The sequence below is a fragment of the Caloenas nicobarica genome, chromosome 10 (genome assembly GCF_036013445.1).
Source record: "Caloenas nicobarica isolate bCalNic1 chromosome 10, bCalNic1.hap1, whole genome shotgun sequence".
Taxonomy (NCBI): Eukaryota; Metazoa; Chordata; class Aves; order Columbiformes; family Columbidae; genus Caloenas; species Caloenas nicobarica.
In genome coordinates, this window is record NC_088254.1 from 12,634,663 (window position 1) to 12,653,425 (window position 18,763).

General features: G+C 36.6%; 1 protein-coding gene across 2 annotated transcripts in view; it reads right to left on the reverse strand.

Annotated features, from left to right (window-relative positions):
- The window catches only part of SECISBP2L (SECIS binding protein 2 like), a 31,357-nt gene that overhangs the window by 8,894 nt on the left and 3,700 nt on the right, over positions 1 to 18,763 (reverse strand). The window contains exons 2-14 of one of the 2 annotated variants that reach the window (XM_065641622.1): positions 11,729 to 11,907; positions 10,871 to 11,195; positions 10,212 to 10,347; positions 9,684 to 9,913; positions 9,573 to 9,597; positions 8,668 to 8,783; positions 6,936 to 7,067; positions 6,330 to 6,413; positions 4,607 to 4,774; positions 4,314 to 4,455; positions 2,499 to 2,668; positions 1,107 to 1,239; positions 270 to 432 (exon numbers count right to left, since the gene is read on the reverse strand). In XM_065641622.1, the coding sequence (XP_065497694.1) occupies positions 270 to 432; positions 1,107 to 1,239; positions 2,499 to 2,668; positions 4,314 to 4,455; positions 4,607 to 4,774; positions 6,330 to 6,413; positions 6,936 to 7,067; positions 8,668 to 8,783; positions 9,573 to 9,597; positions 9,684 to 9,913; positions 10,212 to 10,347; positions 10,871 to 11,195; positions 11,729 to 11,907 (2,003 nt within the window). Of the gene's footprint in view, positions 1 to 269; positions 433 to 1,106; positions 1,240 to 2,498; positions 2,669 to 4,313; positions 4,456 to 4,606; positions 4,775 to 6,329; positions 6,414 to 6,935; positions 7,068 to 8,667; positions 8,802 to 9,572; positions 9,598 to 9,683; positions 9,914 to 10,211; positions 10,348 to 10,870; positions 11,196 to 11,728; positions 11,908 to 18,763 lie in introns of both variants that reach the window. The other variant, XM_065641620.1, reaches the window with a different exon arrangement.

The following is an 18,763-nucleotide window of genomic DNA, read 5'->3' on the forward strand; positions in this document are numbered from 1 at the left end:
TCCATCTAGCTTATTTGTTGCAGCAACAAAAGAAAATTCATAGTGTGTATGTGTACATGCACAATATATATACACTTATACATGTATATACACACACACACGCAGCAATCTATCTACAGGGAAAAAAACTCGCATAAACTTCTGCTGATGAAAGGGTAGCCTTACGTTCATTAAGCTCCTCCTGAGTCTACTAAACCTATCCACACTTAAAAGATGAGGGTGACTTAAGTGCAAGCCTTGAATTTATATTGATAATGCAAAACTCTTACTCTCTGAATCTCTTGCTGTGAATTTTGGTTATTGCAGAAGAAGCCATCGGACTGCCTATTCCAGAACTAGCAGGTGAACCTTGTGATACTGGGGTCATGCAGTACGGAGAATTCTGACTTGCTGGAGAAAGTGAAGTATCACTAGGCATACTTAGTCCAGTTTCTGAAAGGCAATTTTGAAACATTATAAAATGAAAAGATGTTTTCACATAAACAGCATCACACTTCTTATGTATTTCTCCCTCACTTTTTCCAAATTACCTTCTGGAAACACTAAGCACTCTTCTTCTGGGGAGGGAGTTGAGAGGGGGGAAAAACAAAACTAGCACATATCCAACACTTGGTGTGGATATATGTAAATAAGCAGTATTTGAATATTCATTAAAAAATATCCAAAGCTTCTTCCAATAATTCTTTACAAATTTATGTTTATAATATTTGCTCAACTTATTCCTAGCATATTTAAGATTTTCACACTTATCTTCAGTCAGGTCATTGAGAAGAAAAGCCAGCAACTGGTCATGTCTTGTCTGCTTGTCAAAAACACTATCAACTCTGACATGCATTGGGAACATCCACCCAAGAGTAATGAATTAAAAGGCTGTACGGAGATGAGGTACTTAGAACACATACTGCACTGAGCCTCCCACTACTGAGGGACAGACAAGACATTTTAGAAAAAGAAGGCTCTAATTTCTAGTGTTTTGTAATGTTTAAAAGGCTAAAAGATAACACCAGTAAATTGTGTTGCATAAAAAAAGACAAAATATTAATCTAAGCAGATTAGTACAATTAGTGGGGAGGGAAGGGAGATTAGAGAGACAGAGAGAGACCAACCTTCTTGAGAGGCCAGCTCCTGTGACTGATCAGCAGTAAAGTTTATAGGAACCTCTTTCTGTTCATCAGATCCCAAAAGGCTGTGGTCAGCTGATAAACGGCCTTTCTTCTCTTCTCTCTCTTTCAAAATAATCTAGGAACAAAACCAACAGCTATCAACATCTGAGAATTAGAGAGAGACCTGTAAAGAAAAATGTCTGTTTGACTGAACAAAACAAAACAAAGTTAACCAAGTTGTTCTGAACCTTCCTACTCAAGCCAGGACAGAAAATCCAAAAATAGTTTGTCTCCTCTTTGATCACAAACAGTATTTAATTCCAATATTTTACAGACAGTATACTCAATACTCTCATAATTCTACACAAATAGCACTTTCAGCAGTTCGAGTACTTTCACAGCTTTTTTCTGATACATAACACGTATTAGTAATAATTCTTCATCAATAATTTCTCATCCCCACTCTTGTAAAAAACACCTTATGCAGGAATACTAGTTATCTTTGTGAAGCACCACAACAGACAGAACCCTTTCTTTTATAGAAAAGAAAGTGCAAAGATAAGTAGCCATGGATATATTGGTACTACAACGATAAATAAGCCTTGAAAACAGAGTTTAGAAAACTTTTCTGAACAGGTAGCTGCAAATTTCTCTTAATTTAAATAGAGAATGGATAAATCAGAAAAAGAGATTGCCAGGGAGTTTAAAACAAAACATAACCCCCAAAAAACCACAAAAGGAACTTAGCCAAGACCAACCTTTGAACAAACACAACTTTACCAGATTCTAACTGCCTGTACCATAAAGTGATCTTGACAAGAAATGTGGTACATGAGTAGAGATGACTTTCACACTTTTTTAAAAAAAGTCTTTCACGCTTTCTTTTTTAGAGCTAGGTTTTTTGTATTTTACCTTCTGATTTCCATATTGTGTTCTCTGTGTATATACCTACTTTATGTGTGCACAAATACAAATGTATACAAACAAGTATCACTAAATTTATTCAGTTAAAAACCATGTTTTTACTTCAAGTTCTATACCGATCTCTAAAAAAACGTAAGAAAATCTAAGGTTAGTGTACTATGTTGCACTACAAACTAGGATTCCACAACTTGGAAAAACTACGTAATTCTTCCCACATGTCCTAGTGCTTAGAGTTTAAAAAAAAAAACCTTGCAATCCATATTGAGATAGATTTGAATCACCTTCAACTAATTATGGGGGTATAAAGTTATGTTACATGCCTAGGTCCAAAGGGTAGGACCATCAGTGTAACAGAAACTAGAGGGAGCAGCTCGTGACTCTCTCACTCTATGTTCAGAGTCATTAGTCCTCAAGTAAGAAAATACCAGTTTTTATCTTTCGAGTGTGGATCAAGATCCTCCACACGTTTACCTTTTTAAGTGCTGTAGGGCGTTTCAGTTTCGCAATCTCTCTTTCTTTTCCTCTTTTCACTTTTGGGGCAGTTGAATCCAAAGGATTAAGGCAACCCATAGATGGCTGTCCCTTTGTAAAGGACTTTCTGTTGGCAGATTCTTTGGTATGAAAGGGAGCAGCACTGCCAACTAAATACAAAATAGATATTAGTTTCACCAAAAGACATGTCAGCTTTATTTCAACACTGCTTTCAGAATTTCCACTGATGAATTCCCAAAGTACATTTTCCTTCCCCAGAAAAAAAAGCAGTTCATAATGACAGGAAAATTACATCATCTGAATCATACTGTCGCTTCCAGATGTTTTTAAGCTTTCTTCAACTTCACCTCATGTTTTAGGAAGCTATGGATCCCAGAAAAGGAATTAAAAAAATACCAGTATGGGATCTCTCTCAAATGACTACATGTAGCTTTATTAGTAAGATAATAATAGTAAGATAAGTTGCAAATATTTATCCAAACGTTCATTTTTAGTTGCCAAAGACAAAACAGATGAGAGAGTGCTCCATGTAGTTAAGCGTATCTTCTGCAAGGAAGAGCATAAAACAAATGCGGTCTCCAATGGAAATGCCAACTGTTCTCTGCTGAGCTTTGTTTGATATAACCTTGCCAACTTGAATTAATGTTTGAACACAGCTGAAACTCCAAGCAGGTAAATGAAGCCACACAAAAGATGGAAAATGGTAACTATGTGCATAATGATGGACTCTAGGCTACGTACTGCTGCTCAGGAATGAGATTCGCAAGTTATAATAGATAACTACAAAAATGTCAACTCTGTCTTCAGCAGCAAGCACTAAAAAAAGCTAATTTAATGTTAAGTGTTAATAAAGAAACAGAGAACAAAAAAGTGTAATCAAGCCATTGCATACATTCATTATGGAACCAGAACTTTACATTCCATGTGTGTCTGATCTCCCTTATTTTCAAAAAGACAAAGTAGAACTACAGGAAGATACAGAGAGAGCGATGTGGACTACTGGAAAATAAATGCTTCCACTATGGAATAACTAAATAGACCAGGACTCTTCAGACTAGAAAAGAGATGACAGACCTCATAGAGAAGGAAAGTAGGGAATGATTGCTCAGTCTTCTTGTAATACATAGGCTATGAAAGCTAACAAAATCAGGAGTGGGGTACAAAAACCCCTGAACTCTCCTTCCCCCCACCCCCCACAAAAAAACAGAGTAGAAGGAAAAGCTTCTCCACAGAGCATGTAATAAGGTTAGAATTCACTACCATAGGACCTTATGGACAGTAAAACCATGTGACAGAAGTGACAGTTTAAGAAACAAACTTGGTTTGAGAAAGCCTTGGGTCAGGAGGCTCTGAACTACAATCAGCAGAGTTGGGGAAGAATATCCTGGAGAGGTATCTCTCTGTATCACAGTCACAGGAATATCATTTAAGCTGCTTTCAAAGAGAATTCTGCAATATCTGTAGCAGATGTTCAGTTTGACCCAATACAGTTCTTTTCACATACTCATTTCAGCACTGAATTAATCTCAAGACATGAATCCTAAGTTTTGCATAGCAGGTGTTTTAAGAGAAGTTTGTCCTCAGTTCTATGTGGACTTTCACCATTGTATACTGCAACACAGCAGAAGATAGCACTGGTGAATTTTTTGGGAAACACATTAAGAAAGTCTTCCCAGGTTTCTATTATATTTATATTCAAAACCAAAACTTGACATAAAAAAGCATGTGTTCAGATCAATCATATTTTTATTGTCATAAAATGCATTTAGCAATTGTCAAGCAGCTTAGAAATACCTGTGTATGACAGAGGCCTGGTGTTGGTGATCTGACGAGCTTTCATTGCTTGCTGCTGCTTTTCAAGAGCTGCTAACATGTCACCCAAATCTAACTGAACAGGTGTCTTGCTCTTCTTTCCAGCCGCTTTTGATAAAGCCTCCTATAACATGAACATCACATGCTGATAAATACAAAGAAACAGTGCCTGCAAAACAATCTTTACAAAGATATTCTTGCTGTTATAAAGAGGAGCAACAGCTAACTGATATTCCTCTTCACCAATTACAGGGCAGGGGGATAGCACTACACACTTGGAGTTTTTTCTGTTCCATGCTTATCTCTGAATACTCTTGAGCTGTTGCAAGTGCTGCTGCCAAGGCCTTCTTCTTCTGACTTTTTGCACGCTTTGGTACAGAGGTTGTAATGGGAATTGGAGTTTGGACTATATTGATTGGAGAATTCTCTGGTAAGTCATCCAGCTAGGATTTTAAACAAAAAGCAAAAAAACACCCACTATTAAAGACCTTTCTCTCAAGACCATAGGAAATGTGGCACTTCAGAAACCAAGTCAACCATTGCTTTGGTCAGCATTATGACATCCCAATTATTAACTACAGCTAGATGACACGGTAAGTTCATAAAACTAGAAATGTATGTGTATTTCACTTTTGGATGGGAAAACCATGTTATTTATCTGCAATCATGCCTTCAGGAGGTTTTTCAGTCTGATTACTAAATAAGGGAATATTCTCCCCCCACCCTGCTGTGAAGTTTTCATACAGGACTTCACTCTCCTGGAAAGTGGCCAAATAGGTTAAGTAGTCTGTATATACAGTTCTGCAACAAAATATTTATGTAGACCAGGTAGTAAAAGAGCAACTTTCCAACAACTGTTTCTAAAGCCTTAAGGCAGATAATGTTTAGTTTCTTTTCATTTCAGTTAGGAGTTTCTGGGCAGGAACAATACCAGGTTCCAGTATAGGTTGGGGAATGACCTATTAGAGAGCAGTGTAGGGGAAAGGGACCTGGGGGTCCTGGTGGACAGCAGGATGACCATGAGCCAGCACTGTGCCCTTGTGGCCAAGAAGGCCAATGGCATCCTGGGGTGTATTAGAAGGGGGGTGGTTAGTAGGTCGAGAGAGGTTCTCCTTCCCCTCTACTCTGCCCTGGTGAGACCTCATCTGGAATATTGTGTCCAGTTCTGGGCCTCTCAGTTCCAGAAGGATGGGGAACTGCTGGAGAGAGTCCAGCGCAGGGCCACGAAGACATGAAGGGAGTGGAGCATCTCCCATATGAGAAAAGGCTGAGGGAGCTGGGGCTCTTGAGCTTGGACAAGAGGAGAATGAGGGGTGACCTCATTAATGTTTATATATTTATATATAATATATATATATTTTATATATATAAAGGGTGGGTGTCACGAGGATGGAGCCAGGCTCTTCTCGGTGACAACCATCAGTAAGACAAAGGGTAATGGGTTCAAGCTGAAGCACAAGAGGTTCCACTTAAATTTGAGAAGAAACTTCTTCTCAGTGAGGGTGACGGAACACTGGAACAGGCTGCCCAGGGAGGCTGTGGAGTCTCCTCCTCTGGAGATATTCAAAACCCACTTGGATGCCTTCCTGTGTAACCTCATCTACGTGTTCCTGCTCTGGCAGGGGGATTGGACTGGATGATCTTTTGAGGTCCCTTCCAATCCCTAACATTCTGTGATTCTGTGATCCCTCTAGGTCCCTTCCAACTTGGGATATTCTATGATTCTGAGTATCTATCACATGTATCTTACAGTTTCACTCATTAGAAATCTCATTAGCAGACAAAAAAATCCAGCAGCCTTCTTTTTAAGATGGGTTCTCTCCATCACTTATTTTAATCGGTATTCCTTTAGCATCCAATACTGGCAACACAAACACCCTAAGAACACCACAGTTATTGCATTATAACTATTGATTTATTCATTCATTAAAAAAATACACTAATTAAGTAGTCTCAAACCAACTTAAAAATACTTTGCAAAATAAAATAATTGCTTACTACTTTGGGTGAAATCTTTTGCTGGATGTTACTACTTTTGCTGCTGCCATTGTCACTGTTTAGCTCTGGAAATTCATCTTCATCCTAAACAATACACAAATTGGGAAAGTCACAGGAAAAGCATCAGCTGCAATGGCTAAAGCTAGAAGCATGAACTGAACCCTGAAGTCCCACATAAGCTAGAAGGGCTTCCAAGTGACACAAATGGAAAATGATGAAAAATTAAAAAAGCATTTCTGTATCCGAATAATGCATTTCAAAAAATAATAATTTATTAACGTTTTATACTAAAGAAATCCAGTTACAATTAGGGGTTAAAAACCAGAAAAAATGGTAATTTTTACTCACAAGTGAGCAGATAAAGTTACCTGAAAGTTGCTTATCTAATTTGTCAGATAGTTCTGAATTTTTACATTTTCCGCAACACCCAAATACGAGTCTCTGTATGTACACAATGAAAGCATCATATAATAATTAAATTAGTGCACTATATTGTACACCTCTTGGAGTCAGATATTTGGCAACTTCTCCCTGTTGAGAACATCACTTATTCTACACACTACATTCTGCCACTATAATGCAGAAACAGTTTTCATCCAATACTACCTCGAAATACAGAGGTTCAGGACTCTGCTCTGTTCTACTTGACTGGCTTGTATTCAGAGGTTTTTCATGCCGTTTCTGCAAATTCTGCCTTCTTTCTGAAGAAGTGCTGTGGTCTCTGCATCTGAAACCGGACTGAAAACAATGAACGTGATTGGCATTTTGCAATTTCGAGATATGTGCGTGCGCATGTAAGGCACTCTCATGTTTGCTAAGTAGCAACAAAGAAGGTACAGTTTTTACATAATTAGATTTAAGCAGCTGTGCTTTGGTGGGTTTTACCTGCACAAACACATTTCTACAGACAGTATCCAATTATTCACCCCAAGCTAAATACAGTATCTCTATACATTCATCTATAAATTTGTAATTTTAAAAAACAGGTTCATTTTGGCAAACAGAAAGAAAACAATAAGAGTTCTAGGTGACTGCATAACTCAGACATGAATCCCAAGGAACTCTCTGTAACCATGATCAATCAAAAGAACTCTCTCTCACTACATAAATATTCTCCATGCAATTATTGCCTTTTCAATATGTATTTTATGACAATGCACAGGCACAGAGTTCTCCAAAGACCGGAGGCCTCAGTATAGTGGTACAAACATTCTTCTGTTTATTACATGAAAAGTTGGTGTAAACTCATGTGCAAGACTGGCTGGCTGAAAGCAAAGCATGACTTGAATCTGAAATTCTGAATCTCTCATACTAATGTATTTCTCAAGAAAATTTCCTATAGACCTGTATAAATTTAGTTTCAAAGGAAAATAGTTTCTACAACAATTCTGCCTTGAGGTACAGTGAATTTGGCTGAGGAAACTTCATTTAAAACTCTTCGTGCCAGCTTTGTTTTTAAATATCCAAAAAACCTGCCAGATTTAGAGTCTAATCTATGACTGGGTGAAAGGAAATCTGGTTCTTCCTACTCTCCCAATGCCATAAACCACAAATAGTTGCTTCTAAAAGCCTCTGATTTTACTACAGATTATAAAGAGATTCAGAAGTGCTACACTGTCAGATATGAGCATCAACAAGCTTCTTTATATAATAAACCCACAGATATCAAATGGGAAGATTCAAGACAAATTAACAATTCCAACCAAAAACCTAACTAGGGCAAGCTAGCTCATATATAACTGCACATACAGGCACATTTATGATAAAGGTCACACTTAAAGCTCAGCTATTCTTGACTGCAATAACTGAATTCAAGCAAAACCTATGTTTAAGCAAAGCTAGATTTTTCAGTCTCATTTCTTAATAATAAAAATGCTAAATAATATGGTACTCCAACATAAATTTGAAAAAGAAAGTTCCAAAGACAACAGGAGAACAGGGGATTCTAGTTCACCATCACATCAGAATCTTTAGGAAAAAAAAAATTTCAAACTTCTAAAGTGTGAATGGGTCAAAAACTGAACAAACTTTTCCACACCCACATTTGCCTTTATTTCACAAATCAGTTTATATATGTAATGTTCTTCCTAAGTAGATACATATAAAGAACAGGCTATCAGCAGAAGACTGCCACGTACATAAAATTATATATATATCTAACATACAGTGCTAGCTCAAGAAACACACAACTGGACTTTTATGTTCATCTTCTACAATTTTCATTCACTGCTTTCTGTAGCTATTCTTTGTATGTTAACTTTATAATCCACTTCAAATTCCTTATTTTCATATATTACAAGAAACAGAATATTCACATAGAGAACCATTAACAACATACCTGTGAACTATTTCTTTGCTCAGCTTGTCTTCCACCTCTAGAAAGTGTCTGAGTTTTTTCAACCCAAGGTTTTTTTTGAGTTGCCTGGGAAGTTGCATTAGTCCAACTTACACCAGCTGAAAGAGAAGTGCCATCTACAAAAAAAATGAACTAGTATGACAGAATGCTTCATAATGATACACATGACACCAGAGCCAGGAACACAATTTTGACACAAATAAAGTTCTCTGAGCAAGTTTAATTCTCCTCTGACGACATTTATTTCTGTTGCTATTTCTGGAAGTTAGCAGAATTACCTCTATGGAAGAGTCAGATGACAGACATTCAAATTGCCAACAACCAACCATCAGGAAACAGCGAGACAAAGAAAATCTCAGCTTCACATCCATAACAATTTTGGTCCAGTCATAAATAATAGCCACTAGTGTTACCCACTACTACCAGACTAATCAAAAGATTTGTTCATGTTACAGTACTTCTTTAAAGCTTTTAAAAAAGTCTCAGTACTTCTCAAAAAGAGAATGAGAAGTGTTTGGCTCTATTACTACCCAGGTATCAACTGCAGTCCAACAGGGTAAGGAAGCTTGAAAATAAAACAACACAGAAACACAGCTTTGCCTGAATGCTTCCATTCGAGCCTCTGGGTTTTTTAATTCTTTAAAGAAAGACAGCTGCTGCTAAGTCATTAGTGATAGCTACTTATACACTTGTTCATTCAATAAGTAATGGGAATCTTGGTGGAGGTGGTAGAAATCACAGTAAAGACATATCTTCAGAAGTATCTGATCAATTAGAGTATCATGCTGGAATTAGATCGAGACATGGTTTCTAGCAAAATGTAAAGCAAACCCACAAAAGCGACCCAGCCAAATTTTAAACAGCTCACCAGCTAAGACAATGCTTACTTGTATTTACAGATGGTTCTACAACCTGAAATAGAAAAAACAAGTTTTTTAGTATTTTTATTAGCCTGTAGGATACAAATATAGTGAAGTTATTCAGTTATGTTTACATACATTCACTGCACAAGAATCTGTATTTCTTGAAGCCATGGCTGCAGCCTGGTTATTGCCATGCTTAGGACTACAATAGCCACTGTCACTGTCAATGTCTGCTTCACTTGCACCCTGTTCACTAGAGGACTCTGCAGCAGGGTGAGAAGCTCTTCTGCGCCTGCCTTTTGATTTCCAAAGCATTGTAGAGGTGCTCTCAGAAAGTGACTTATTAGCTATATCTGAAGGAAAGTCTGCAAGACACAAAAATATAATTACGTGTGCAGAAACTATTAAAAGACACGAAAAACCTACATATCATAAAGACAAATGGAGAAAGCCAAAGTCTTTGCATATGACAACAATTTCCTTTTAATTAAATTAAAACCAACTTTGAATTAAAAAAAAAATGTCTAGATCCAACTTAACAATCAACTCCTTCAAGAAGAGTTTGTTTTTGACAGTGGCAAAGTCCACCTCCTTTTAGGAAAGATGGCAACTGACATGCAGTTCTAGTCATGTTGTCCACCCAGAACACAAGAAAGAAATTACCTGTTTGCTGTGATGCATCAACCAACAAAACAATCTTTGATCTGTTCTCAGGACCTGATGAACTAGTCTCCTTCTGAGTGGCAACATTTTTCACTGGAGGACGTTTATTTTTTATGTGCATCTGTAATTGCTGTTGCTGTTTTAAAAGATTAGCCACACATACAAATAAGTCATATGATCTGACTTCATAGCTGTAATCAAACCAAGCAATTAGAAGTCCTAATGATCTCTACAGAAGCCACATGTTTAAAGACAAGAGATTAAAGGCAAATATTTGATTTATTAACCTCTTTGAAGCATCTTCTGCATGAATTTGTTATGATGTGGAAGTATTAAAAAAAAAAAAATAAAGAAAGTATGGGTAGACTTCCTTTGTTCTCTAATGAAGCAATTCTAAGCTCAGACCAAACCAGCCAAGAGGCAGCAGAAGGGAATCTCTCCCACATTATACTTGCAGGCTTTATAAACTCACCAAGTATTTTACCACGGAATGTGTCTGTAGACAGAGTTTTGCTACTCTCCAATTAACACCTTTGCTGCCCACCTCTCCTTCCATTGATACTACTGACATCTCTGTTCTTGCTCAAATGAGATGCATGCTTCCTGCGCAAAGATACATTCTTTATAGAGTTCTGCTTATCCTATTAAAAGAGACTTACTTTTTGTACAACTGGTCCCCTGTTACTGCTTCTGCTCCTCTGACTGGATAATGGAAAAATCTGGCCCGCCGGGTTGGGACGCTCAGTGCATTCTGTAGTTACTGTATTTACAGCATTTGCTGCTTGAAAGGGTGCAGAATAGGGGGTAGGGAAAGGATGATAGAAACCCATGACCTGAGCACATGGTGCTGGCATCAGCTGATAATAAGTGTATTCTGCAGAAACAGGTGGTTGCGCAGATATTATAGGATAAGCAAGGTATGGTCCTGCAGGATTTGGGTTGGGTTGCTGCCATCTGATGTCATTGTTGTATAATGGAAACTGTCTGTTAAAATCAAAAGGAAAGACAACTCCTCAGTAAGTCTTTCCCTCTCAAGGAAATTCAGACCTCTACCACCCCCTTAAAAAACTCAAACAAACCACCAAATAACCGCAACTCATCGGTTTCATGAGCTCCTAGCTTTTAATAACTGAACTTAAATTTATTAGGACTTCTTAGAAATGCCAATTAAACAATTCACAAGCTCAGATTACATTCAAGTGCAAAATAAATATCTTTGTTGATGTTGGCATTTGTATAAACTTAGTAAATTTCAAATATTAACCTTGGAAATAACATCTAGGTACTTCCTTTGACAAGTACTTTGGACCCATTATGATTTCATTGTTTCAGAAAACACATATAACGTAAGTAGATATCTAAGCTCGCACAAGGTAAGCCAGCAGATGCTAGAAGATTAAATACGGTGAACAAAATGAATATAGAGCCAACAGTCACTGACTCCTCTCAAGTGTATCAGAAGTTTAAGCTCATTTAAAAATAGATCATCTTCCATGAAGATCACAACCACATATTACCTATTGGATTGGTTTTCCTGTACAAATGGATAGCAAGTGATCAGGTAGCTGGGGATAGGAGTTGGTTCCATGCCATTAATTCCTCCACTGTCATTAGGAAGTGCCATTGGGATCATTAGTGTTTCTGGACCCTTCTTCTGAGGAATAAATGGTTCTACTTCAGCTGACAGCTTGACATTCTTAAGAAAGAGAAAAGAAACAACATCGTCATTAAATACAGACATAAATTGTTCAGGAACACTTAGATCCATGAAGTTGTATGACGATTATCACAAGTAGCAGGCAAATGGATGACAAGACTACAGGATTTCTGCAGTAAATTGAAAGAGACAGAAAACAGTTGGCAAGTGCTTGTTACATCCTTCCAATCAACACAAGCTGTAAAACAGATCACCAGCATTTAGCATTTGTGTTAACCTTTATATTTCCAAAGTGCAATACAAACACTAATTAATTTAAAAGGGACTGAAGTTCAGATCTTGCAGAGGATAGACTAGTCTGAGGCCAGAAAGAACTCAAGTTAGCACTGTAGGTGGAGCACAGTTGCGTAGGCTTGCACAAGAGAAACCAGCATATGGCACATGTAGTAATGCCTGGTCTGCTCTACAAACTTGACCATGTTCCTAGGCAATTATAAAAAAATAGATGGTGTATCACAGAAGAACCCCCTACACACATTCCATCTCCACAATTTTAACATTTTTTAAAGTGTTAAGAATATGATTAATTTTTGCCATGAAAAGGAAATTAAAGACTGCTTAGAAAGTTTTAAACTGTGCTTTCAAAGCAAAAGATCTTCCTTGATTCTGAGTGTATCCTTAACAGTTTATGAGGGTGTTTTTACCCACACTTTTGCTCTTGTATGGATTAGCTGGATCTTGTACTTAGACAATGAAAAACGCTCTACTTGTACCCTAAAATGCTCTTTTTGTACAAAGACTTCAGCTTAATTATACTCGTCTCACATTAGCAGCTCATAGAATACCAATTTCTAAGAAGATTCTCTCTAAAGTAGGCAAAGACTCCAGAAAGTTCTCCTTCCATTTGTCTAAGAAACTATTCCAGAGTCAATGCACAACCTTTATGAGTATATGCCCTTGTTTTACAAAAAGGAGAGCCTGAAGGTTTGATGTGCTGAGGACAGTCTCCTGTCCTTGTCACTACCTGTACAACATCCACATGGATCAATTAAGCAATGGGAGCTCTGAAAATACCACAGCAAGTAGTCCCATGGCTACCACATGCTTCTCAGTCCATCTCCTTGCTTTGTGTCAAATCCACAATACATCCACAGACATTTCAGCTTTACTGTCCAATATCTGAATCTACAACTTTATTTCAAAAGCCCCTAAAATTTATTTTTTAAATAACACGTGGGATAAGATCCTATATTTGTTTAGCAGAATGAGAAGGAGGGGTTAGGAAGGGCAAGTCCAAAAATGTTTTGAAAATACAGTTGTCCCAGTCAGGAAGAAAAGCTACTTTTATTTGATGAACAGGTACTTTAATGTATTAGACTGAACTAGAAATATTTCTAGCTCAAACATTGGTTTGAGCAAGAGTGAGGTCAAGACCCACTCATATAGAGTATTGGATCTTTGGTTAGGTAGTCTGACACACTTACATACAAGAAAGTTTAATTACTGAGCAAAAGGTAGAATCATCACCAAGTAAATTACTAAGACCATGAGTTACACTGCAGTTCACCAGCAAGTTTCAAACCAACTGGTATTTAAGTCATTTGCTATCATGTACTCTTCGAAGGAGGATAGAAAAAACAGTTGAGCCTGTAAAAGCTCCATAACTTTCATGTAAGTATTATATTCACTATTAAATCAGCATAACTACCAGTGTCTGATGCAATACATTTTTTCTAATATAGAATTATTTTCAATACATATTACTTATAATTGCAGCATTATAATTCCCAGCCAATTTAAAAAAATAAGCAAAAAAATTTGCTCAATGCATTCTTTTCAACTCCAAATATGACACCCAAACTAAGCAATGGAGAAGGCAGCCATTCTGTAACAACTATTCAGGTGATTTGTACAAGTGGAATAAAACTTTTCCTACATAAAGTGTTATTATATACAAAGTGTCGGCCTCTGTTTTTATTTTTATCCTTCCATTATCAAATTTCCGAATTCATACTTCTTTCATGAGTTTTTATGCCGTCTTAGCTGCAGCATTAGCTAAATTTTCACCATTAGCCATTTCCTGTAAACAACAGTTCACCAAATAAATTCTTTTAAACACCACTCACTTTTTGCAAATACCATGCACCTCTCTAAAAAATGAGCTTTATAAACACAGGAGAAAGCTTTCTAAGTGAAGTGTTGTTTACAATCAGAGATGGTTATCTGTAGGATGTCTGCAAGTATTAACTGGAGATCAAAGTTACATCCTTAACAACTTTGATGATAGGACATTCTGCAAACCACAGTAGCCAAGGTCAAAGCTTGTTTATAATTGATCTGAGAACTCAAAAAAATGATACAGTATGGGGGGGGTGGAAATCACCAAGGACGGAGTCATCATTATTTTTAACTTTTTTATGAAACTTCTGTCTTTGAACTTGCCAAGGTGTGCTGGGAAAGCAGAAATGTCCCTTCTAACAAAATGAGTCTCTGCTTTGATATGCTTATTTAGTAAGAACATCAGTCATTTACAGATAAAATTGTAGCATAAGAGACCTGAAGTTTTAGCAGCAATCAAAAAAGGAAAACAAAACATCTAAAAAAATAAATAGAAAACTAAAAGTGGAACCAGAGTGGTAGAGGCAAAGAAGTACATCTTAGTGTCTTAGCAAGTGACAAGATACACTATCCCTGTCAAAAGAAGTGGTTATTAATGAGTGTTCTGAAAATGCTTATGGCTACAAGAACCAATACATAACTACCTGCTGTGCAACCAGGTCCACGCTACAGTGGAATAATCACTTTAATATTAATTAAATGCATTTTTTCATCATTATGTACTAGGCAAACATTCCTTCCTTGTATGTTAACTCTTTTTCAACTCCTGAAGTTACACTTGGAGGAAAAGCTGTGGTGTGGCGGCAGCACCGAACTTAAGCAACCCAAACCAAATCCTGCTCCACCCAGAGTTTCTCTGTGCCCGGGCACATCCCTCAGCTGTGGGGGACTCGCCTACCCCAGCAAAACTCCGAGGCATTCTCCTCAACACACAGCACCACCAGGATAAACACTAGTCATTAAAAAAAAAAAATTTGTCAGGTGTTAATGTACAGTGATCACGTAATAAATGAGAAAAAATACCAACACTCAAATCCTTCCCTGTAAACTAAGAGGGTTTTTTCATGCTATTTCAAGATTGCCAGGCAAAAGTATTTGCTTAAGAACAAATGGGGGCTGGCCTACAAAACTAGACGGCATAAACATTAAAGAAATATACCACGGCTGTCTTATCTATAGAAAATTCAACAGTAAAACTAGGATGAGTGCTTTAGAAATATGGTATTCTTAGTGAAGCACTGAAAACTTTCCAACAACTATTCCTCCTAATCTGCTGGTCATTATCTCCCAGCAAACTGTCAAGTGAACTTTAGACAAGATACTAATTATAAACCACTCTAGTACTGGCTCAGAAAATAGTCAAAACATTTTATTTGTGATTCGGGTTGGGAGAAGATTCACTTGCAGAATGGTCTCATTACAATTATTTTTGTGATATTGTATTGTATCATCATTCATTACTAGTATTATGAGAGAACAGTCTTTCACATCAAGTGTTAAAAAAATGAAGATAAAACTGATCAAATCAGGAGCTGAATGACTCCCATCAGCAGGGCTGCCATAGAAAGTACTTCTTGTCAATTTGCAAAGATAATCCCTACCTTACCGCTCCATCCAAGTATTTTGGAAATAAAATCATTTACTTAAATCTTTCCAGTAAAAATAGGATTGTAGATATTTCAGGTTTACATTATAAGACACTGTAATGATGTAATTTGATAAGTTTAGGAAAATTTCACTTGAGTTATTCTGCTTGATTGTGCCAGGTTCAAACAACACAGAGATGCCCAAACTAGAAGGACAACTTTAATGCTTTCTTTCCTGTTGCCCAGTCTCTTATACAGGTAATGATTAACTGCTGCTATGACAGAGCAATTTGCTGATATATTTAATTATGTTTTCTGTACAGCTCATAACATATTTAGCTTATCTATAGTGGCAAAATAAAGGTGCAATATATCCTGTAATCATAAACACATATGGGTGTATTTGAAAGTTAATTTCTTCTTCTACATATAGAACTTCAATAGTGTCTGTTATTTAAAGGAATCAAAACTGTATTTCAGAAATCTTTTACACGCATTATACCTTAAACGCTGTTTTCTTTTGCAATTTAATCTGTACTTACAGGTTGGGCTGGTTCATGGAGGGGTTTTTTTGTTTGGTTTGGGTTTTGTTTTGTTTGTTTGTTGATTTTTGTTGTTGTGGTTTGGTTTTTTGTGCTGTTTGTTTTGTTTTTGTTTTTTAATGCTTCCAAGAAGCTTGTTTCAGCAAAAAGAAGAACTTAGGGTAAAGCTCTGGTTTTCAATTTTGCATTTTGTTCTGTAGGCACTACATCTCTCTCTGTACATATATATATATATATATATATATATATATATATATATATATATATGCACCAACTCACCAGAACAGCAACTGAAAACTTAAAAACATTAATACAGGTGTTTCGAAATTTTTCTGCAAGCATAATACAAGGAATCCTCAGCACACCAGATACATTTCATTAGACACCAAGTCCCCATTTCCACCTCAGGATAGAAAACAGAAGGACAACTCAAGTGTGTTGCTAACTAAACAAAATTAACTTCAACATATTGCTTCCTAACAGTATTTACCAGTCCCTCTAAAATACTTTGAAGTTCCTTTTTACATAGGATGCATCGTCAGATGAGGACAGTAAACGTTATTAAAGTTAAAGCTAAAAGGGAAACAAATGTACCAAGTCGGGTCAGACTGCTAACCAAACCAAAATATAAACAGAATTAACTCTCCAGTGTTATTATCCTGACATTTCAGTACATTTCACAGATGGCTAGGGGTTTCATTTGACACGTGACAGAAACAAAATAGCAAGCCTAAGTAATTTGCTCAAAGTTATCTAAGCAGATTTTTTAGGACTATGGTTTGCACAGCTAGGAGGAAGGGCTGGTGAAGACAGACAGCCAAGTAACTCCTCTTTTTAATAAATGGCATTTTAGGTATCCTGGCTCCTGTCTGAACAACAGAAATAATATTCCCTTAATAGTGTAAGAAGAGAAAGTGAAACAAAAAGCAAAAGAAAATAATAACCAATTCAGTAGGAAGCAAAGGGGCTCCTAATTTCTCATTGCACTGGACAAGCAAAAAAATATCTCCAACTGAGACTTCATTTTTCCTTTAACAGGCTGTCTCTGTGCTTCTTTGGCCAGACACAGAAATAATAATACCACATATAAGTTTGTTGGTGTTGTTTTAAATACCACATTGACATGCTTAACACTCAGTGGAAAATACAACCCATGACAACTGAAGTGAACTCCAGAATAAGAGATGAGATCCTTCTTTTAAAAAAAGTATTTGCTTCTGAAACAAAATTCAAGAGCATAAAACAAAGTGCATGCAAATATGTATTAACACAATTCCTCCAAGATTTCATCCGCACAGTACAAATGGAGTGACAAATGCAAACGAACAGAACTAACAGAACTGATCGTGCCACTGGTTTGTAACCACAAGCCAGCAAAAAGAATTAGACAAGAAAGATTTGCCAAACGCTAAAAGATTAGGCAAAGGTTCCTACACTTTTCCTAATCCTTACAACAGAGCACTTGCGATATTAACTTATCCTCTAATTACTCTCACAGCATTGAGATTTATTCTAGCCTGCATCCACCAAAAAAGTAGCACTTTGCCACTGACATCAGTCGGTACAAGGTCAGACTCTAAACAGTTAATATAAAGTAATATATGTTTTTGATCAGGCAATCTAAAGACAAATATTGCAAGACCAAACTTAATTTTATTTTGGAGTGCAACTTTCTCATGTTTATTCAACCTTCCACATCACAAAGCCAAACAAAGCTTTATTGAAATTGACCTTTGATAAATTTATATTTAGAATTGAGTTTGGTTAAGTCACATGGAAACATCAGATTTTCAATCAGTTGCCTATTAACGGAAGCACACCGTGTCAGAAGAAACCAAGATTTATACAGAAGTCTCTTTTATAGATATCCCTAGTTTCAATTTACAAAATGTTTTGTAGTAGCTCATTACATATTTCAGTTCAACAATTACAAGTCTTTCAAGGCAGCATATATACTGAAGCGATCCTTTGTTTCCTATATAAAAGCTACTGTAGTCAGCAGCAGCTGCAAAGACAGAAGATGACACAAGCAGGAACAGACTGGTAAACTTGTCCTATAGTTATAACACTATGTTTAATCTTAGAAAAGTTTTTGTTCATTGTAGCTTCACGTCATTCAGCATTTTCCATTAAATAGGATCTCTGTCAGCCTGCTCTCTGAGAAGAGAACACTTGGATATCAATCTTACCATTTACAGGGTAAGAAAATAGACACAGATGCCACATTTCAGAGGGCTATAATAAAATCAAATGGTTTACTGTCTCAGAGTCTGGAAACAAGAACTCTCATCACAAATGTAAGATAAAAACATAGCTCAAAACTTTATTTTTTTAAGAAAAAACAATCCTGTTTCTGAATTTTGGATTTCATAATTTAAAAGTAATTTTAGTAGTAAGACAGGTCACATTTCACCTATTTTAAGAGAAACTTTACAATTATGGAAGTCATTTCTATAATTAGTTGCTTCTAAGTGGCAGATACTTCAGGAATGGCAAATATGCGGTCCAACTGGAAACACAGCAGCAGGCATTTAACAAAGCACAAAATTTAATCTTCAGTATTTAGATTAAACATATTCATTTCAATGCAACACTTAAAGCAAATACACTATGAAGTTAGCCTTTTTTTTTTTTCCCTCAGCTTATAAT